At 41.8% G+C, this 23,632-nt stretch overlaps 1 protein-coding gene across 2 annotated transcripts in view; it reads right to left on the reverse strand.

The window, feature by feature from the left end:
* Positions 1 to 23,632, reverse strand: part of DYM (dymeclin) — a 218,900-nt gene that overhangs the window by 95,126 nt on the left and 100,142 nt on the right. For both annotated transcript variants that reach the window (XM_066615843.1, XM_066615842.1), the window contains exons 12-13: positions 19,711 to 19,824; positions 16,594 to 16,688 (exon numbers count right to left, since the gene is read on the reverse strand). In XM_066615843.1, the coding sequence (XP_066471940.1) occupies positions 16,594 to 16,688; positions 19,711 to 19,824 (209 nt within the window). The remainder of the gene's footprint in view (positions 1 to 16,593; positions 16,689 to 19,710; positions 19,825 to 23,632) is intronic.

Below are 23,632 nucleotides of genomic sequence, written 5' to 3' on the forward strand. Positions count from 1 at the left end.
TGTGCCAGCAAAATTGCTGATGCAAATCCGAGTGATAGATACTTTATTTACGGTCATCCGACCAGCTAGACACAGACAACAAAACAAAATACACAGAAAATCCGAGTGGCCCAGTGCAACACCGGGCTGGCTGGGGGGTGGGGTGTTAGGATCTAAGTTGCTGAGGCCAGTTCCACCTCCTTCCCAGGCTCAATTCTCCCATTCGGCTGTCCTTCTTCTGCCCAAAGAAGCACCTGTTCCTCCCACCACACTATCCAATGCTCCCATACCAGCCTTCCCAAGTCGATGCGAACAAACTCTCACCAGGACAGGATTTGATGCCAGCAGGCCCCTTGCCAGCTCTCAAGTAGCCACAAATGTATTTTATGGCATGTTCGCGACAATCAGGAGCTGGTGCAAGGGACTTACACCAGCATTGGGAAGGGGGGCTTGGTTTGCTCTGTCAGTCTTTCAATCTACATGGTGAGTACATTTATTCCATTCATGGATTTATGTTCTTTTTATCCTTATCTCAAAAGTCAATTTTGCAGCTGACCTGGAGCTCAATTCTGAGCTCTTTAGTGCTGGTGGTAGGAGTGCATGGCCAGTGCTAGGTGTTACAAACATGCTGTAAGGCATTTCTGCAGCACCCAGAGAGGAGGGGCTGCCAGCGCTGGGTCAGCACCAGTTGGTGCTGAGCCACAGCGCGACTTGGAGGGTTGGCCAGTGCTCCAGCCATACTGACCGATGATAAGTAGTACTGCGGGAGGCGGGGATTAGGTGGAATGCGAGAGGGAGGAACTGGGGTAGGAGGGGGTGGGACCAGCAGAGGTCTGCTCCACCAGTTCCTGAACTCTGTGTCAGGCCAGAAGGCCCAATATGGAGTCTCTCAACTCTGGGCCAGCAAAATAGCCAGGGCAGACTTGAGAAGCCCCATTGTGGGGCTTGTGGCTTTCACTGGGAAAGTCCCTTCCCCCCAAGGAGATCTCCAGTGGTTGCTGCAAGGCGTTAGCTGCTTTGGTGCTGCTGCACCCGGCGGTGGCACCACCTTTAGAATTGGGTTGCCCAGTTTGTAAGAAATAGTAGAAGAGGGTTGTTCTTGAGGAATGCTTTATTATTTCAAAATTCTCACATACTGACAGGAAAGCATTTAATTGGTGTAGTAGCTAAACAATAATAGGAACAGTGCTTATTTCTTCACCAATACTGTACTAGCAAATGAGGTGTGTTCTACTGTTTTATTGTTCTTATGTTGTTTTACTTTGCCACTATGTTTTAAACAGTGACTGCTGGTTGCCTTGCGAGACCCATTAGAGGCAGGATGAATATTTAAATAAATATTTATAAGGAAAGTAAAGCACTATAGTTAGAAGTATTGCTAAGCCAGTTTCAAAATTTAAAATATTTTACAAAGACTGAAACCCCATGAACATTGACCAGAGGTAAGTACAACCAAACACAGCGGAACTTGCCTCTGAGATTGTGAATTGTCTCTGCGTCACTTCAGATGTTATATTTTCTAACACGAAGATCAAGCTTGATAAAAAAGTACATACTCCTTAATGGCTGAAGGGTAGCACAACTGTACTTTACACCGCAAATACAACCATCAGGCACCTGATATGAACAGCGGTTGTGCAATCAATGTACTTATGGCAAAAAGAATCAGAAGAGAGATTGATCACTGTGTGGGAATTTTAACAATTGAAGTGGTCCTAAAATAAAAACATATTTGAGTTGATTAGTCACACATCATAACCCAGAAAGTGTGGTTTGCTTTTAAGGAACACAACAGTATCTATAAATCATGGCTTCTCGTTGTTGTCTTTCACAGTTAATCTGCTACAGTAAAATGCTTTCAAGTTGCATGCTAATGGGTGGGTTTTACTTATACTTTAAAGCCATTTTAGTTGGCAAAGTTCAGATACTAGCTTCCATGTCTTAAGACAGCAGTGGAAAGGAAGAGTGGCTTCTCAAATTACATGCTCAAAATATGGGGGAAGACTACTCCTGCTTCCCTGCGACATTCAAAACTGATGGGTTCCAGAACTTCCCCCTCCATTACTACTACTACCTAGGTGAGAGCGAATGGCCTCTCCATGATAACTGACATTGCTTATTGGAGCATCCAATCAGATGGAGAGATCCCAGTCAACCCTTATGTGCAACTGTGCTCAGTGCCACATGAACAAAAATATTTTCAAACCTTCATTTAAACATTACATGGTTTAAATGTTCATTTAAACATTACTGGCAATTTCTATTATGAAAGGCTGCGGAATTGAAATAAACAAGCTCGGCTTTTCGTTGAGGACTCAAAACATACCTGTTTCGTCTGGTTTTTGGTAGATAGGTGGCTGTTTGCCGTCTGCACCTCTATAATGGTGCTGTGGCTTAACCGCTTCTCTGGATGAATATGTTCCCCCTCCCTCATGGTTTGACAATGTGTGTTGGGTTTTTACTCTGTTTTAATGTCTTCTTTTTTAATGTTTAGTGTTTAACCGTTAAAATTAATGTTTTAATAGCTTTTATATTTTTTTCTCCTCTCTTACTGTTATGATGCACTGTACATTTATTATGTAGCTTTATAAGCCGCCTTGGGCATTTGCTTCAGCATGGGAAAGGTGGGATAATTTTTCTAGTAGTAGTAGTAGCAGTAGTAGTAAACACGTCCTCCCAGACTGGCTCTGTGATATCAAGTGCTTATTTAAGAAACTCTGAGCAAAAAGAAATTTGTGAGACAGTCAGTTTGAATGGCCAGAGGAATTCAGATCCCTGTCCTGATTTTTAGATAGATACAGGATATAAGAATGTCTTATATTTACATGATATGAGAACATGCAATGCCAATTTAAACAATGTCACACACACTTTCTACGCACAATTGTACAGTTGGATTAAGAACGAAGGCCTTGTACTTCCTGTGGCAAGGGAGTCGCACAAGTCCTTCCCAACTGATGGGAAGTCCTAACCAACTGATGGGTTAGCTGAGAAACAAGGGACCACACTGTCACGCTTTCCCTCCCCAGCATCAACTCTGAGGAAACTTGGTCAAAAAATGCTGTGAGGAACAGCCTAAACATGGGCTTCTCTTGCATGGCCCCAGACCTCCCACACTATCATAGGCAAGTGAGAAATGATGCTGCTGCAGCTCCCAAACCACCAGAATAATGTAAAACCCCAGCCTACTATATAAGCACAAAACAGAGCTAAATTAATCTCCTTTTTAAAATGACAGATTGGTGTTCTCAGGTAAGACAGATCAGTAGTGTTAGTAAGTGCAAGCTGGCATAAAGCAGCACTATCACAACATATTTAAACAGAAATAAATCTCCAATACTGCCTTTCAGTATGGTGGGAGGGTGAAAAAAAACAACATGAAGATGATAAATCTGTACTTGCATTAAAAAAATAAGGTTTTGATTTGCAAATCTTCAGCACATGCACATCACATATGTTTGCTCAGAGACACTCTCATGAATGGTGAGCCACAAAAAACCAGTTCTGCTAAGCCTGATTGTCCGACCACACACATGCACACATGCTATTCTTTGCAATGTAAAATATTTTTAATCCAAACTGCCTCTCTGAAAATTTAGTCATCAGGTCGACATGTGACACAGCTTTTGTCTTTGGAAAAAATACCAGTGAAAGTCAAGGCTAAAGTAACTTGTAACTTATATGCAGTAACTTATATTTAACATGCAGTGTGCCTGAAAATTGCACACACATCTATAGAGGGGTGGGCAATGATGGGATGCCAAGGTTTTAAATTTGCCTTATATTGTGGTAACCCACATTTTGGGAGCATCCCATTGTGATGTTTTGAAAGAATCAGTAATTTTAAAAAATCCTGTATTTGCCTGCGAAACAAGATGGCAGTGATGGGGTGAGCATTATGTAACCTCCAGCCAAACACAAGGGTGCTTTAGATATTATGTATGATTTCCGAAAACACAACCTCCAACTTCTGTAACTGTATGAATGTATACACAAGTACTCTGCAAACATAACAACAGATGTCCTTTTGGGAAGATTTTGTTTTCCCCACCAAAGTATGGAATATTATTTTCCATTTAAAGAATTAAAACTCGTTTTTAGAATAGGAAACATTTCTAATTAAAATATAAATCAATCAATCAGTGGCAATGCTTCAGTCTCCATCTACCTGAGTTAACCAGCTCTGCTCAACATTTGCCTTGGATCAGGGCAAATTTTTCAAGATAAAGATAAAGATAACAACAACAACAACAACTTTATTTATATCCCACCCTTCTCCCCAAAAGGGACCCAGGGCGGCTTACAACATGTTAAAAACAGATTAAAAAACATAATTTAACAGCAAATAAAAACAGATTAAAACACATTAACAGATACCATAAAAACAGTAGTCAGACAAAAAGTCAGATAAAAAGAGCAAAACACAGCAAATCACAGAGGAATCAGGCCTGTAAAAATACTAAAAGATATAGAAAAGCTGTTAAAAAGGCCATGAACTCAGAAGACTTGTTTAAACAAAAAGGTCTTCAGGCCTCGCCAAAAAGTCTCAAGAGAGGGAGCCATTCTCAAGTCAAGGGCAAGGGAGTTCCATAACGTTGGTGCCACTACTGAGAAGGCCCTATTTCTTGCCGCCGCCCCACATACCTCCTTAGGCGGTGGCACTTGTAAAAAGGCCTTCTCTGATGACCTAAGAGGACGAGCCGGATTGTATGGAAGTAGGCGATCTCTAAGATACCCTGGCCCAGAGCAGTATAGGGCTTTAAAGGTCAAAACCAGCACTTTGAATTGGGCCCGGAAACGAATGGGCAGCCAATGCAGCCCCCGGAGAAGCGGGCTGACAGAGTCAAACCGCCTACCTCCAGTGACCATACAGGCCGCCGCATTCTGCACTAATTGCAGTTTCCGAACCGTCTTCAGGAACCCTTGTGTTGAAGAGACTCTAAAACAAAAAATCTTGCTTTAGCTACTACTGTAAGGATGGAAGAGTACTTAAAGGGTATTTGCAATATCTTGGGAGCTTTATTATCTGAAGAACATGTTTCTTATAAGCAAGTAATAGCCTTCCCAATTTTCTAAAAAAGTAAATGTTTTTATCCAATTTATACATTTGTGTCGCCAAGTGTTTGTAGATACAGAGATGCATGGTTCATGGGTTACAGAGGTTTCTATTGATTATGAGTTCCTGGAAATATAGCAGTACCACCTAGCAAGGAAGGCTGACTACAACCCAAGACAATGAGCATCTAATAGCCAGCATTCAACATTCAACTGCTGGTGCATGTCAACATTCATCTATGAACACTGATAATCCTTAAGAAATTCTGTACATTTCCAAAAAGTCACACAAGTAACGTTGACAACAGTATACCTGTACATGTGATTGCCAGGATTCTCTTATGCATGCCCCTAAAGTGGGAGGAAATTTATTTATTTCCAGACATTCATAAAACTCATTTGAGATTGCCAGATTTCTTATATGAATGTGGACATTAACCACGCTTTGGACTTTCATGGTAACATATACACATATGCACAATAAAAAGCTATGCTTTTGTGAGCTGGCATTGCTTAAAATCACCATAATAAAGACAAACTCAGAAGTATTCTCATCACTGAAAGTGGCAAGCTGTTCCAATATTTTGACTTTCAGGCTTATACAGGTCTAAGCAAAGTTGAGAACACCAAGCACATATAGATTATATTACAGATAATGCAACTGTTACTTATAAGTAACAATCTGTGTTTTTAACACACAACAAGATCACAAATGAAATGCAAATAAAGAGAGACCAACAGATGACATTTCAGTGTCTCAGACAGTAAAGAAAAACAGAAGGAAGGGGGGAAATGGTTAAGAGATCCATAACTAAAGTAAAAACTAAGGGCGCAATCCTAATCCACTTTCCAGCACCGATTTAAGGGCAATGTAGCTCCGAGATAAGGGAACAAACATCCCCTAACTCTGAGGAAGCCTCCGTGAGTGCCACCCAACTGCAGGATGTAGCCCACGTCCCATTGGCACAGCTCTGTCAGTGCTGGAAAGTGGGTTAGGCTTTGGGCCAATGTCTTGGTTTTCCAAAACAGAGATAATTCAATGGGACCAGCTCTATACCTATAAGAATAAAAGCATTACAGAAACTAAAGAGCAAAGCTAGAGCAGACAAAGAACTGCTGAACCATGTAGAAAATGATGTAAAAGAGCTAAAGGGGAGTATTTTTATTTGTGCAAGAGAAAAGCATAGTAAGTTTAATCATTTTGCATTTTTTAAAAATGTTTCTCAGAAGCCAAGCTTGATTTCCCAATCTGCTTAATACATCCTACTGTAATGAGCATGTTCCCCTTAGGCTGATAATTTGTTCACAGCAGCTGATTCTTCAAAATCATTTAAACATTCTACACTTAAATAAATCATTGTTTACTCTGTTTAGCAGCAAGGTACTGACAGTTTATATTTTCTCCCATAGGTAGATACAGAAAGCACCTAATGGCTGCAAAAAATGACAACGAAACAAATGCTCTCAAATGAAATCATTTAGTGTTTCCCACAGTTCTTCATTAGTAGATTTTAACTAGCTCATTTAAGTACTAATATTGTATTGTGCTATGTTATAAAACATTTCATTTCTCCAGGAAAGCAATGTGTTTTTCCAAAATGAGAGCCCTACACAAACTGGCAGGAAGATTTGCAGACCAGCCAGGAGGATTTGGGCAGCTTTCGCTCCACCTAATGAAATACAACCATGTCAACAAAAACAATTCTGCCAACTTAAGCTCCACCCACAAAGGGTTAGACTGTGGTTTCTGATGCAAGCACATTGCTGCCTTCCTATCCTGAAACCCCAATTTCCTAAGTACAAGCACTCAACACTGCCTTTTGAACCCAATTTCAGGGCCACTATCAAGCACGCACAGAGTTGAACCACTTGGCAATTAAAAACATTAACAACATGTGCAGGCATAACAGACATCAATATATATCAGACATCATAAGCGCTGACAACCGCTCCAAACCAAACACATAATTACTATCACATTTCTAACTTAGACAAGCAATTCAGTCTAGACTAGTGATTGTCAAACATTTTAGCACTGGGACCCACTTTTTAGAATGACAATCTGTCGGGACCCAAGGGAAGTGATGTCATTGACCTGGAAATGATGTCATCAAGCATGCAAATTTTATCACCCCTATATAATCAAATCAAGTAAGTTAAAAGTATAAGTATATGTTCAAAATTTTATTTAAAATTAAAAAACCCACCTAACCCAAGTAGTTGCTGATCTGTTAAAAAAAACTCCCCCCAAACACCTTTAAAGGCTGCAATCCTATCCATTCTTACGCAGGAGTAAACCCCATCAGCTGTCATCATTAAAAGCATATACAGAGTAGACTATTAAAAGTTCAGATCTGTAACATTTCCCCAAATGCAGTCACATACCATGGTAGCATCAAGTCTAATATGTTAAAAATGAATTTATTTACGAACATTGAAATGAATGGGGACCCCCTGAAATTGGCTCACAACCCACCTAGTGGGTCCCAACCCAAAGTTTGAGAAACACTGGTTTAGAAATTTGACAGAAAATATTCCACAAGGCCTTGTGCCCACTGAAGTCTGATGTTGAGAGGCTGCCCATCTGGACAATCTGTCTAACCCGTGACCTCTTTGGCCTCCTGGTTCACAGCACCCTTCTAATGGAACGCAGTGTACTTGGATGCTTGCACCAGATGGATAATGAGGGTATTACTATCCTGCCAGGTGCCTATTCCTGTGTCTCCAGAAGGTTTGGCCATGCTTAAACCAGGATTCAATAGTATTTCTATGCTGGGAATCATAGATATTAGCCTAAAACCTTAACTCCATATGCTCTACACACCAGGACATGAACCAATTGTCATCTGATAAAGCAAGTAAGCACACAGGGGAAACATGATTGTTGTAGCAAACCTAAAGGCATGATGATGTTATATAAAGGCTGGGTCTCGTTGCAGAAACCTATTAGATTTGGTTCTGTAACGGGATCTTTTTCTTCCTTGTGGTAATTTATCATTACAAATGTCTGCCCTCATTTTAATAGGTTCCTCATCTTGTTACAATACTTTCCACTAATCACACTGACACCTCCCAGAACTAGGATAGCTAATCAGCTTATAAGATTCACCACAGCTGAACTAGGTCATCAAGCTACTACTAATACCATTGGCATATGCTTCCTTTTGTTTTATGCCTCTGAGGTCTTTGTGCATTATTTCTGAACTCCTTTGACTAGCTGTTATGCTGATATTGTGAACAGAACCTCCTAAGAGCCAGAAAGTGCAATGGTCCAGTTTGGTCAGAGCAACGCAAATGCTCACCATGAATTACATTTATTTTACACACTGACAATGAGGACAAATTACGCCAAATTCAGCATCTTCAAGGTCTATCAGTTTCAATGGGAGAACTAGACATTTATGTATGTATATATAAAGGGGGGCCATATCCACGGATCATGGTTTCAGTTATCCACACCCTTCACAGACAAGGGGGGCTGTGCTCCCTTTACCTCTGGAGGCTCTTCTGAGCCTCGCAGAAGCCACGCGCGTCTGCCTGAGGCCTTTGTTGGCTTCACAATAACTGTAAAGCAGTGTTTCTCAGACTGTGGGTTGGGACCCACTAGGTGGGTCACGAGTCAATTTCAGGTGGGTCCACATTTACTTCAATATTTTATTTTTAATATATTAGACTTGATGCTCCCATGGGATGTGACTGCATATGGGGAAATGTTACAGACTTGTACTTTTAACAACCTACAATGTATATTCTTTTAACTATGACAGTAAATGGAACTTAATCTTGGGTAGGATTGCAGCCTAGGATTGTTAAAAATTTTCCTGCTTGATTATGTCATTTCCAGTCATGACATCACTTTTGGTGGGTTTTGACAGTTTCTCATTCTAAAGAGTGGGTCCCGGTGCTAAATGTGTGAGAACCACTGCTGTAAAGACATAGAAACGTGCCTTGCAGTTCTGCCGAAAAACCGGAAGTGACTTTTTTAGGCCTAAACAGCCATTCCAAGGCCCACAGAGGCCATGGGCGGACCTGCGTAGCCCCTTTGGGCCTCAGAAAATCCTCCAGAGGCAAGGAAAGCACAGCTCCCTTTGTCTCAGGAGGGAGGGAGGCGTCCCCCGTTACCACAGTTTCAAGTATCTGCATGGAGTTACGGAGTGGAACCCCTTCGGATACCAGGGCACGCCTGTATATTAAAGTGCCATCCGTGTGCCCTACAAAGTGTAAGATAACTGGTTCCTGAACTGAAGAGCTTAAAATCTAAGAGACAAGAGAGGCAGAGGAAGGGGAGAGAAGTGGAAGCAGGAAAAGATGGAGGAAAAACAATTATTTCATGTGCAAGTGCTAAGACTTAGCCCCGGCTGGCCCAACTGGGTCTTTTGCCCCTTACTCACCACTGCCGCCTTTGCTAGGGGGTGTGCATACACATTCTCTCCCAAAAAAGTTCCTTACCTCCTCACTCTGCTTCATCTTCACAAGGGGTTTAAAGGGAGAAATTCCCTTGAAACATTAAAGTCCATGTGAGGAGAGCCCAAGGATGGCAGCAGATGATCTAATTCTCACATTTAGCGAGATGATCAATGAGGTTTGTACTCAACAGGCTGGAGAAAGGCAGACTTTGAGTGCAGGACAACTTGAATCTGCTCCCTTTGCTCCCCCAACCATCCACTGTTGATGCAAGCTGCATCAAGATGCTTTATTGCTGGGCTGGCCATGGGCTTAGCTACAGTTATGTATGAGAACTAGAGGGCTGTGTCAAAGGACTAGAGCAGTGGTTTCCAAACTGTGAGCCGTAGCTCCCTCAGGAATGGCAAAAACCAGCCAGGGGAGCCATGGAATCCTTGTAAAAAAATATGCTGCCCTACACAATGTATAGGATTGTAGCTCTAATGGGGAGCCATGGCCATTGGCCCAGTAGGTCAAGGGAGCTGCCAGTCAAAAAAGTTTGGGACTAGAGATTATGTTGAAGGAATAAGTCCTGGGGCAATATGCTGATCAGCTACATGGCTGCATGTACTGCCCAGCAACCAATACAGTTTCCCCCTTCCCCTTACTACATGTTTACACACACCCAATATTGGATATTTATGCACACCCCAATACCCACTGTAGTGTGTACTGTCTTGGCTGTCCCATCCTTATTAAATGCCAATCCATGGAAGCATGGCATGAATCATTGCACCTGGGTTCCTATGTGCATTCAAATCCCTCATGTGCAACTCAGAGCATGCCTAGTAACACAATCATAAACTCATACATGAATCATAAAGTGAATCATAAAATTCACAAAGCTAAACTTATGGCATTACTAGTGAAGTTTTTCTGTCTTCACACACACTTCAGAGCTACAGCTCACTCTTCAGCCTCAAGCACAATAACTCAGGGGACACAGCTTCTATCCAAAAGCAAAGAAACTGGATGATTCAATGAATGTCAAATTCACCGTGAACAGACCAACAACCAGACACAAAGAACAGACATACAGCAAGACACTGATGCAGGCTCTCAAGATGCAAACTCTCAAGAATATGGATGGTCATACTTAAAGAACAGCTACTCTAAATAAGAAACCTGGAACCTGAAGTCTACTTCAACAAGCTGTGTAACAGGATAATTATCTCTTTGTAGTTTGACTTAAGACTCTTCTAAAAGAGTCAGATGGCACAGACAGATATGTGGGGACCTAGTCTACACACACACACACACACACACACACACACACACACACAGACAGACAGAGCTTGCATGCCTGGTTTTAATTTTGACTGGGATTCATGAGAACTAGGAGTGGTGTATTCTCACCTGTTCCTTTGCTTGGGAACTTGGCTCTTAAGAACTGTTCTGAATAAACTCTTCCCTTCAGTTCAAGTCTCCTGTCACATTTTACTCTCTTGAAGACAGAACTGGATATGTGTTGACAGTTCTGCCATGTAAAAGAGAGTCTTTTTTTTTTACGGAGAGATCTGCTGCAGCCCTTCATCAGGTGCAGACCTTCCGACTAGAAAAGGCATATTTCAAGTGGTACACTGAAACTGTTCCTCTTGGCACGTCTACTCATGAGTAGATCAGTTGGCAGGAAGGGTTCCAGCCTCCCACTTGAAATGAAGTCCTTTCCAGTTGGCAAATCTACCTGAATTAACAGCTGCAGCAAGGGGTTCATCCCAGACAGTGGACATGAGTCCTCCCTGTCAGAGGGTCTGCTGTCTCCATTTTGTCTGCTCAAATATTTGAAAAGAAACTGATCTTCCTGCAATCAAAACTGGGACTGGAACACTGATGCAGTATCCTTACCTAAGATGCTGGGGGGAAAACCTGCCATGTCAGAAGTCAGAGTCTTCAATCGCTTGTTTAATGGACGAGCTACATACCCTGTGCGAACTTTAGTGCTTCACTTCTGTTTTTACTTTTAGAAAAGGAGCTTTGGGAGAGGATGACTGCGAGTGGAAAAAACACCAGAGGAGGGGGCTGCTTGGTGATTCCTCCCCACTGAGATTCAACTACATGTTTGCCCTTGCAAACACGCAGTTAAAACAATATGGAGGGGTAACTTGAAAGAAGCAACTTGGAGCAAGGAAATGGCCAGTGAGAAAAGCAGTGAGTTTCTTCCTCATGCCAGTTCTCTACTTCCAGTTGTCTGGCTCTTGAAGCCAGTTTTCCTAAAAATAATAATGGCATTGGGATTCAAATATGTCCAGTCAAGCCAAATTTTCCCCTTGAAAATTCCTGAAAATCTGTCCCAGTTTCACTATCTTATTTTATTGGTATATAATTTAATTTCCTTCATATGCTGTCAATAGTATGCAATTCTATTCACTGATGATCCCCACAAAACATTTGGTGCTTCTATAATAACTTTTCTTTCTTGAAACAATATTGACCCAGTGGTTTTAGAGTTTAGCTGCACATGCACTTAATAGTGCAATTAGATTGCACTGTTGGAGGGTTAACTTTAACTTTAAATGACAAGGGGGGCAGTAAAACCAGATGAAACCACAGCAGGGGGTCTGGAGCTTTTAATAGTTTGCCCCATTGTTCAGATTCAAATCATGTCCCCATGGTTTTTCGTTTAAAAAATAGGCCATATGGAGCATGAAATCAGAAGCCAAGCTGTGGCAGGGGCAAACTACTGGAGACCCTCCCTCCCACTGCCCTCCCACTGCAGTCTCACCTGGTTTTCCTACGCTCTCCAATTTGATATTTAAAGTTAAAGTTAACACTCCATCACATCTAACTGCACTATTAATAGGGGCAGGCTAAAACGACAGAAATGAAATATCGCAAAATAACCTTGAAATTGTGCTTATAAAATGAAAAACACAATATCCTGCTCAATTAACAAAATAACACCAAATGTACCTATTAAAGTGGCCGTGGAGTGGACTGTTCTGAGTGCTTCTTACTTTGTTTCTAAGCCCCTTATTCCACATGCAGCTCTGTTGCTTTCTCCTAATAGCTGTAGAGTCTTTTGAGCGTGCTCAAAAGCTGCCAAGGAAAATGCATGGAGCCCTATAGAAAGTGAAACTGAGCCACACAGTGCATTTACTCACAAGTAGTCCACTCCAAATGCACCACTACCAGAATGCTCCCAATCTGATGAATGCAGAAAACACCCCAAATAAAGGCTCCAAAAACTCTTGAGAAGCCCGCCTATTTCATGCTAACAAATGTATAAAACCAGGTGTAATAGTCTACTAAGCACAGATGTAACGAGGCTCTTAGTTCAAATGACCAAAAACTTTCTGCACGTGCATACTCCAGAGATTAATTCATAGCATCTCTCCAAAAGAGAGCTCTTTCCAGTAGGCTGAGGTGACCTGATCGCAACTTTCCTGCCTGTCTTGAGCAGGCCATTCTGCTGTTTTACAAAAAATGTTTGACTACACCAGTTTATTGGTATGGCAGCAACGCAATTCAGCAGAAAATGGGCCTGCCTCATATGAACCTGCTTGTTTGTTAAGATCATGTTCAGATGATGATATTCAAAGGTCAAGCAGGTGGTAACTAGGAAGGTGGATTTTTTTGTGGCAGCACCCCAACTAGAATACTCTGCCCTCGAGGCTGTTCAGCAGGCACATAAGTGCCATGCTATGCCCATTTGTTTGTCCAGGCTTTCAAAGCAAAAGGTTGCAGCTCATATAGAGATAATGTACTTTGCATGCAAAAAAGCATACATAGATCTCTGCCATCACAAGAAGTTTCTTTTGGGCCCCTTCCCACATGAAGAGGAGAAGGGGTGAAACAGAGCAGGGGGAGGGTGGTAACAGCAGGAAAGATCTTTGGAGCCCAAGTCTACCATGCTTCCCAACACGGAGCCTAGGTCTTCCTGCCCATGCAGTGTGGGCAGCTGAATACAGAAATATGGAAAACCAAACACACTCCCAAGTCTTCTAAAAAATTTTAAATATAGAAAATGATTGCAGAAAGCTAACGTGATTGTGTTTAGGCTCACACTAGAATGCAAAGTGTCCAGTGTGTACCAAAAGTTACTTCTGCAGCAATTGTAGTCAAGCAGCTGTGTCCTTGAGCGCCTATACGTTCCTTCATGGTAGTGGATCCACAAGCCAAAGAGCTACTGTACCCGACTAGTTTCCTTCCACTTTGATAAGGAGTGTCATGCCACATGCCCACAGTAGGACCCCCAGCACCCTGCATTGGCAGCGAGTCTGGGGCAGATCAGAAAATGTAAGTTCCCAGGAAATTTCTGGGCCACCTCCTTTTGCTTTCTTTTTGACCTTGAGCCTGGGTACAAATGACCCGCTGTACCTCCCTGATTGCAAAACCAAAGAGGGCTATGATGAAAATTAAATTCAATAACAGTATTTATCCAAGTCATCTAATTTCACTGCCAGGAGCTGAATGGAAAGAAAGTATTTATGCAAATATGCAAACATTCATGACTATAGAAATGTGATAATAATTACTTTTGGACATAAAGTTCTATTTTATTGAGCTCCTGGTCTGAACTATAAAAAACAAGTCTCAGTTCAATCTTTAACGCACAATAGTCTTCGTAATTAAGAACTATTGGCAGTGTGCACTCAGAGGTTGATTTTAAAAACCCTCCACAGAAGCTGAATTACATCTCACATTAAGGCGGGAATTACTACAGCATCTGGTAAATCTTGAATTATGGCCATCTGCACTCACTCAGCTATATGGCTAAGTAGATTTTTGAGTTGAAATTTCCTCAGCTTTTGTATTTTAAAAAGCAAAACACTAAAAATAACAGTGCTTAGGGGATTTTGCTTCCTAAAAAAAGTAAACCATTCAACACATGTACTGTCACATGTTGCCTAAAAGTATCATGGCTCAGTTCCTTGACCAGGCCCACTCTAAGCTTATACACTATAATTCTCTGCATCACAAACTTTTTCCTTCCAGTCCATATTCAAAAGTAAGGTTAAATCTTTGATTGTAATCCAGAGTTAGCTGCTTTGGACAAGAATTACAGTTCTTCTCACAACATATTTCGTTAAAATTAAGCGGTACAGGTGTGGCCCTGTATCCACGGGGATTCTGTTCCAGAACCCCCACGGATACCTGAATCCATGGATACGGGAGAAGCCCCCCAGCCTTCTGGAGTCTCTTCTGAGCCCCACACAGGCCGTGCACATCCACCTATGGCCTGTGTGGGGCTCAGAATGATGATTACGAGCAAAAAAAGTCACTGATGGTTATTTGGCAAAAAAAAAGGAATTATGAGGGATTGGGAAGCCCACAGTGTCTGCAAGTTGTGTGTAAGGCCTGTGCTCCACATCTGGTCAGAGACAGAAATGCTTTGCCTGTTTGACAGCGTTCTCTGTGTGAGTAGATGCTAGACAGAAATTACAGTCTCACTAGATTTGCTTAGCAAAGTTAGCTCAGTGCCTTCAGAAATTAAATGTGGGAAAGCCTTAAAACAGAGGTAATAATTAGGTCTCGTCCAACACATCCTGCCACATGATGCAGTGTTCCAAATGCTGCCTGCCCCTTAGTTGGTGATATACCAACACCTGCTCCTCTCACTCTATAGCAGTGATTTTCAACCTTTTTCATTTTGTAGCACACTGACAAGGCGCTGAAAAGTAACAAGGCACACTATTGGTTTTTGACAATTGACAAGGCACACCAAGCTGCTGGTTGGGGGCTCACATCCTTCAATGGCCCTACTAATAAATGACCCTTCCCCAAACTCCCGCGGCACCTCTAGGGACAATAACACTGTTATGCGGCAGCACAGTGGTTGAAAACTGCTGCTGAACAGACAGGGAAAGGAGCACAGGACACTTCCTTTTCCAATCCAAAATGTGGAAGGAGGGGCAGTGGAGGTGAATGTGCAAACAGTGCTGAGTGCCTCCTGCCCATCTAATGCCTGAGGTGACTGCCTCAGTAGGCCTCATTGATGGTGGCAATACTAAGAATGGGCATAAATGAAGATACTATAGTTTGGGGCTAGCCCCGTGAGAGGAAAAAAAAATCCTGTGCAGAATTTCTGGAGAGTAGACAAGTAAAGATGTACAAAAATTAAGGTGATTTGCACTCCTTCAGTCACTGTATTAAAATCTGGTTTGTTTTTTTCTACCTTTGGATGAAAGTGATTCTTGGTTAATGGTAATAATAATGGAGGGGGGTTTGGATTATGTTTTTATTCTAGCTACCTTTTTATGATAACTTTATTCTATTTTTATAACTTGTTACATTATGTTCCTTTTTTATTATGGTTAGCTGCCTTATGCCCACCTTAAGTAGAAAGGTGGAATATACATGTTTTAAAGTAAAAATAAAATAAGTACAGTAGAGGTTACTTATCCAACATGGAAGACTTAGAAGGCAGGCAGAAGGCATGAATGAGTCATCCAAGTATCATGTGCAAAACCACTAGGTGGAGAGTGGAAACAGACGACCATTAACCACACATGGGGCGCATATATATGAGTGCTGCTATGAAGTAAGTTTTTAAGCAGCTACAACATATTAAGGATACACAGTAGAATCTACTGTAGTAATGATAATGAAAGTTCTACAGCATATGTATAGGAACTCCCTGACACGCCAAACATTGTGGAAAAGGTTTCTCAAATGTAAAAAGTTTATATATCACTTCCTTGGAAAAATCATCAAAATATGGTACTTTGTAAGCTCATCATCACATTGGAACCTCTGCCATTGGAGGACCATGGCTTCATACACCTCTATGACAATCATACTTCTCTTGTAGAACACACCGTTTATATATCCAGCGCATTTTTTCCAAAGTGTTAGTACAACCGCTTCTTAAATTTAAGATAAGCAGTATTAATGGTTGCCATTTATATCACATTGTTACCCCCGTTCCCTCTTCTCTCTTGGAATAGTCACAGCACCCATTTCTGGCTGGCATAAAAAGCTGTTACTTTTAACTAGCTACAGTATAAATAGAACACACTGTACTGCCCTTCAAAACCGAATCCAGTTCCATGAAGCTGAATAAGATTTATCCGAGTCAATATTCAAATTTCAGCAACAGGAAATTCAAGTATCTTTCCTGCAGAACTTAGGATGACGCTAGTTTAAATATTTTGTAGAAAGAAGGCTTGCATTTACCTGATGATCCTCTGAGCAGCATACTGATGAAGTGAGCGGAACTGTGCTGACATATTGGCTAAAGCTGCCAGACAATTTGTATGGAGGTATTTGTCCTGTTGGAGATGAGGGGGGAAAAATACACATGCACATCAAAACTATCCTTCCCGTATACAGCAAGACCTGTCAAAAGGAAATCACACAGCAACCTAATATCTGTTTACTGGAGGCGAGGTATAAAACCAGATCAAATTTGTTCTACAACTTTAGGCATATAAGGACTGGCAATAATCTCATGAGATCTTGGATTAGTACAGGGCTTTCCAAATCCCAGCCTGGGGACTGGATCTGGGTTTTGAGGAAGCCCTCTGCTCCGTGAGTAGAGCTTACTGTTTGATCTCTGTGCCATGTATATTTTCAGTAGATCTGGGCATCTGGACAAAGGCAGTCGTGCCTGCCCTGACGTCCTGCTGCAAAGCCTTCTGGGATGCTGGACAAAAGATGCGACTACTCAGAGCGTCTCTGTGCCCAGATCTACTGAGAAAAGACATGGCGTGGAGACGAAATTGTAAGCTCCAGTCCAAACGGCGACCGCTTTTTTTTATGGAAAGCAGTCACGAGTTTGGCAACCGCTGGCTTAGTCCAACAGTTCCCAAACTCTCTTGGAGAGTTTGGGCCATTCTAAGTGCTTGCAAGGGGCAGGGGGATGGCAGCGACACAATTGCCACAATCATGCCACTGGTGGGGACAAAGGCACTATTTTTTTTTCTACGAGAGCCTCTGGGGGTGTGGGGAAACCACTGACCCCTCTGCAGGGCTCCCCACAAGTCAGAAAAACTAAAAATAGCAATCACGACCCACTTTCGATTTTCTGGTGCTGGCAGAGGTAAGTTTTTTTAAAAAAACCTTTGTCCCTGGCAGTGGCACAATTGTGGCAATTGCGTTGCCGCCCCTGCCTTGCCCCTTAAGGGGGCAGAGACAGGGTTTCTCTGGCTAGGGTATCATGATGCCCCAGATCGAGAACCCCTGGCTTAGTCCATTTGAGTCTTTTATATAAGCTGCATGATACATTTGTATTGTGCAGCTGCATACTTAACCCCAGCCAATACCTTGCTTTATTTTCCAGTCTTTTAAAAATTTTATTTTACAGGAAAAAGTAGAAAAAAGAACCTATAATAAAGTCATTTCCATCATTAGTTGCAAGCAGCACTTGATATTGCAAATGAAAGATATTACAGATAAAAGATGCAAATTAATGTTAATAATCCATGATAAACCTGTCTTAAAAATGGGGACACAGAAACATTTCTATCCTTTTCCAAACTTATTGATATTAGACTTTATCAAAATGCTAAACCAACTGTTAGTAAAAGTAATCTCTTCCCTGGGTTGTAATTTCTTTTCTTTTTTTGCTTTGGTTCCTCTCTCTCTTTTCCACTTGGTCATTTATAGTGGTATCTAAATCTTATTAATAATATTTTCTTCTATTTATAATTTATTGATGTTGATATTAACATAATCTTACATTTCGGTTTAACAAATCATTCAGTTTAACTTTATTGCCTCCAGTATTTTTCTAAAACAGAAGTTTAGCTCCTAGAATCATATAGATTGCTATTTCAAAATCTTTTACAAAATATCTTCAAAATTTAATATACAGGTGCAACCTTGTTATACACAGATTTTTTATACACACATTTGACTCAACACTAATGGTCCCTGCAAATGAGAAGGAATGTGCTGATCCCTGGAGAAGGGGAAAAATGCACCCCTTTAAAATCACAGTTTAAAAAACTGCTTTTGTAGTTGTAGAGAGACAGTCATGCAAGTAATTACAGGTATAACCTAATTATCCACAGATTTTTCTATCTCAATGCTGATGAGAAGGGCCCTTTAAATTAAAGGAAAACAGTCATTTAACAATAGCCTTGTTAATGCTAGAGAAGGCAGCACGCTGACAATCCATCAATCATTCTCTCTCCCAGCTTCACTACTCCCTTCCCCCTGAGCACATGAAAGAAGGCTAAATGGCATGATTATCACCGCCTCCATTCCTTCCCCCTCACTGGGGCTCCTAGTGAGGGAGGGATTGCTGCCTCCTAGTGAAGCATAAGTGCCTGGAACATAAGAACATAAGAACAGTCCCACTGGATCAGGCCATAGGCCCATCTAGTTCAGCTTCCTGTATCTCACAGTGGCCCACCAAATGCCCCAGGGAGCACACCAGATAACAAGAGACCTCATTCTGGTGCCCTCCCTTGCATCTGGCCTTCTGACATAGCCCATTTCTATTTCTATTTCTCCATTTCTGGAGAGAGACTGATTGCCTCTGTGTGCATTTCAAAAGTTCAGCAAGGCTGTTTTTAAATCACCTGAGCAAAGGGACTTCTGTTTTTCTGTTTTAGTTCGTTTTTTTGCCATCCAGTGAGTTCTGGGAACCCTGGAGAATAATGAGACCCAACCTGTACATGGATAAAGGCCACAGTTTGTGGAAAGTCAACTATAGCTCAGTGGAAGAGCACACTATTTGAATGTATATGGCCCCAGGCTCATTCACTGATAACTAAATTAAAGAACTTAGATATAGTATATATCTATAGAGATATATATCTAAGAGATATAGTATAGCTCATTAGTGAATGGTTCAAGCAGCTTCCTCATGAGGAAGCCATGGTGTAGGCTTCCTCATGAGGAAGCTGCTTGAACCATTCACTAAAGAGGCTATGCTGAGATTCCAAAACTAGATGTGATAGGGCAAAACGGATGCCATTTTTGGAATCAGCACCCCAAATATACCCAGGAGTTGGTGTAACATTTAAGGAAGCAAAATGCGTGTTGGCCTGTGTTATCCATTGTTCTTGCTAAACCTCTCCAAAGGTTCTTGGCTATGTTACATGTCCCCAGTATCTGACATTTTCAACTCTTTGGTTGCCATTCATTAATTCATTTAACTATGCAGCAATACATAACTGTGACAATTCAAAACTGTGTTCCCTTAGATCCTTGTCCAGAGAGAATGTTTATTTTTCTTTCCCACACCACCACTTTCCCATAACTTTACTATTTGTTGGGAACTTGGTTCATAATGGAAGACAACAACTAAATTTTATGTGAAATCATCAAAAATGTATCTCTTACCCTTGTTCTTGTCATGTTGTACTGAATAGTTCTTATCACTACCAATATCAGGAGACTTCCCAGTGAAATTTCTGTTAACACACGTTCTGAATACCATGTAATATTTTTCAATATCTGCAAAGAAAGAAAAGAACACATCTCAGTGGTGAACACTGTGCCATTCTCAAGTATCTAATTCAGTGGTTTTCAACTGGTGTGCAGCGACGCAGCCTCAGGTGTACCGCTGGGCCAGAGGAGGCAGGCAGCAGCCACAGCCGCAGCTGCTTTGCATCTCCTGCTGCTGATCGAGAGGAAGGCTGCAAATGAAAGGATCCTCATTTACCTGGGAGTAAGCCCCTTTGACTATTATGGGGCTTACTTCTGAGTAGACACGCCTAGGATTGGGTATCAAGTTCGCCCCACGTGCTGATTGGGCAGCTAGAGAAGCCCGTGGAGTGAGTGAGAAGGAGGGAGGCAGGATCAGGCCGGAAGGGAGCTCGTCTGCTGAGGCCGCCAGCCCAAGAACTGGCTGGCCTGGGGAAAGTCCCTTTTCCTGGCACAGTTGCCTGCAATTGCCCAAGGCAACCCTCCCTACCTTGTCTTTCACCATTCAGAGGAAGGGCTTTGGGCCACAATCCTATCCACACTTACCTGGGAGTAAGCCCCATTGACTATTGTGGTGCTTACTTCTGAGTAGACATGCTAGGATTGGGTATCTAGTCCAGGCAGAGAGGTCCGGAGTGAGAATGAGGGAGGCAGGAGCAGGCAAGCAGGTAGGAAGTGAGCGAGTCTGCTGAGGCCACCAGCCCAAGTGGCTGGCTGGCTAAAAGGGTCCTGGTGCCACAGTTTGCCTGCAACTTCCCAAAGCGACCCTCCCTACCTTGTCTTTTGCCTTTTAGGGGAAGGGCATTGGGCCACAATCTTATCTACACTTACCAGGTAGCCCCATTGACTATAGTGGGGCTTACTTCTGAGTAGACATATTGTCTAGGATTGGGCTTTTGGTCGAAGTCTTTTTTCTTAAATACAGGAGCAGGCAACTGGCACTTCTCCCCACTCCCACTCCCTCCCACAGGCACCCCCCCCAAATCTCATAATCACAGTTAGCACCTCTCTTACTGTATCTCCCTTCACTCCTCTGCACCTTTCAAAGGTCCACAATCACTTTCCTCACATTCTCCCCCCCCCCACTCCAGCTGAATCCTGCACTTCTTTCAATCATGTGTCTTCACTGCCCCTCACCCCACTATGTGCTCAGTCTGACCTCTCTTTGCCACCACTTTCTGGCATTACACTTTAATAACATTTTTCCTCCTTTCCAGAATCACATATACTCCAAACTTCATACTCTCCAAACTTCTTGTGAGTCTTTGGCTGCAATCCTAACCACACGTTCCTGAGAGTAAGCCCCATTGAACAAAATAGGACTTACTTCTGAGTAGACCTGGTTAGGATTGTGCCCTTTGTCATATAATGATTTAATTGTATTAATTGTATTAATTAAAAATTAATTGTAATGTACTAATTTAATGTAAGTAAAAAACTGGTAGTGTGCCTTGACAATTTTAGTGCCTTGTCAGTGTGGCGTGAGCTGAAAAAAAGTTGAAAATGGCTGATCTAATTTTTCAGAAGGAAAAGAATTAAACCCATAGGCTTAGTATACATCAGGTGAATGTTGAAATACAGACTGGACTCTCCAAATTTTCCAGACACCTTGGTAATCTTATCTGCAGCTCAGGATTTAAATAGAAATAAGACTGTCAGATTTAATATGAACATTTGCAAATTACTGAATCTAATTACCTTGCAACATGCAGTCATATCACAGATTATACTTGTATTTTTTTTAAGCGAGTCCTTCAACAAGATACCAATTCTAAAACGGCAACTGTTTTAGACAAAAAATATTTTAAAAATACAGGGAAAAGCAGTACTCAGAATCAGTTGAAAATAAATGAATACCACAATTCATAGTAAAATACACAGCTGCACAGGGTGCATATTCCTCTCAAATAACACTTTCATCAGCAACCTCTTACTTTGATTAAAGTGGGGGGGGGGAAATCTAGGTACCACTTGCTCCAACTCTCCTGTTTAACCTGTTTATTTTATTTCACAATTTTACACTGCCCTGCCTTCAAGGAGCACAGGGTGATGTAAATAGTACCTTCCCTCTTTTTGTCCTCACAACAACCCTGTGAGGTAGGTGAGGTTGAGAGATAGTGACTGGTCCAAGGTAACCCAGGAAGCTGCATTGCTGAGCTGGGATTTGAACCTGGATATTTCAGGTCTAAGTCCAAATACCAAACACTACACCATCCTGGCTCTCTAAGATATTAAAATTTTTAATCTTTGACATACTACTATTAGGGTCATACTACATAAACCATTTTTATTACCAACTTCTAAGCATTTACTTTAACATTAAAACATCTCAGAATGAGAAAAACTGGTAGGTTCAAAACAAACAATGGGTTCCTTTGGGCCCCATTTCTTAAGGTTCTTAAAGAAAAGTCAGATACAATTTTTAAATGTCTATTAAAAATATGGAGTTGATCCATATGTCTACAGTGCCATGGACATGAGTGGGAAAATGAGGTGCACAGACTCCACTACTGTTAGTACTGCAAACACAGGAGGTGTGCAGGTCTTATAAGCAAGGTTTGCATACAGCTTGAAGTGACTGTCAGGGAGATAACTTTTCTCATTTGAGAATTCTGCTGTTTAAGACTAACAAGAAGGAGGCTGCCTCCCATGTGGTTAATGACTACGTATCATTCAGTTTTCCCTGTTTCAACCTCCATAAATATTTTTCGGAGGCGTGGATCTTAATTACGCTCAAACCTGGAATGTAGGAAAGGTACATTTTTGCATTTCTGCCAAAAATAAATGTATTGCCAACCCTTGGGGAGAAATACAGCAGGAAAATATGGAAAATCTGTATGGGAGATAAGAACATTAGAACAGCCCCACTGGATCAGGCCATAGGCACATCTAGTCCAGCTTCCTGTATCTCACAGCGGCCCACCAAATGCCCCAGGGAGCACACCAGATAACAAGAGACCTGCATGCTGGTGCCCTCCCTTGCATCTGGCATAGCCCATTTATAAAATCAGGAGGTTGCACATACACATCATGCCTTGTACCCCATAATGGATTTTTCCTCCAGAAAACTTGTCCAATCCCCTTTTAAAGGCGTCCAGGCCAGTCGCCATCACCACATCCTGTGGCAAGGAGTTCCACAGATCAACCACAAGCTGAGTAAAGAAATATTTTCTTTTGTCTGTTCTAACTCTCCCAACACTCAATTTTAGTGGATGTCCCCTGGTTCTGGTGTTATGTGAGAGTGTAAAGAGCATCTCCCTATCCACTCCATAATTTTGCATAATTTTGTACGTCCATCCCCTGCATAATTTTGTATATCTCAATCATGTCCCCCCTCAGGCGTCTCTTTTCTAGGCTGAAGAGGCCCAAATGCCTTAGCAAGGCTTGTTCGTTTATGTGTTTTGAGATTCTATCTTTGATGAGGCATTCCACCATCTTACCCAGTATAGATGTTAGGCTGACCGGCCTATAGTTTCCTGGGTCCCCCTTCTTTCCCTTTTTAAAGATTGGCGTGATATTTGCTACCCTCCAATCCTCTGGTACCGTGGCTATTTTGAGGGACACGTTGCATATTTTAGTCAAGAGATCAGCAACTTCATTCTTCAATTCCTTAATAACACTTGGGAGGATGCCATCAGGGCCTGGTGACTTATTGATCTTAATTTATCAATGAGGTCTGAAACATCTTCTCTTTTAACCTCTATCCGACTTAATTCCTTGGTCAGGAGGGGCCGTTCGGGCAGTGGTATCTGCCCAAGGTCTTCTGCCGTGAAGACAGATGCAAAGAACTCATTTAATTTCTCTGCCATCTCTAAGTCTCCTTTTATCTCCCCTTTCC

The sequence above is a fragment of the Tiliqua scincoides genome, chromosome 2 (assembly GCF_035046505.1).
Source record: "Tiliqua scincoides isolate rTilSci1 chromosome 2, rTilSci1.hap2, whole genome shotgun sequence".
NCBI lineage: Eukaryota > Metazoa > Chordata > Lepidosauria > Squamata > Scincidae > Tiliqua > Tiliqua scincoides.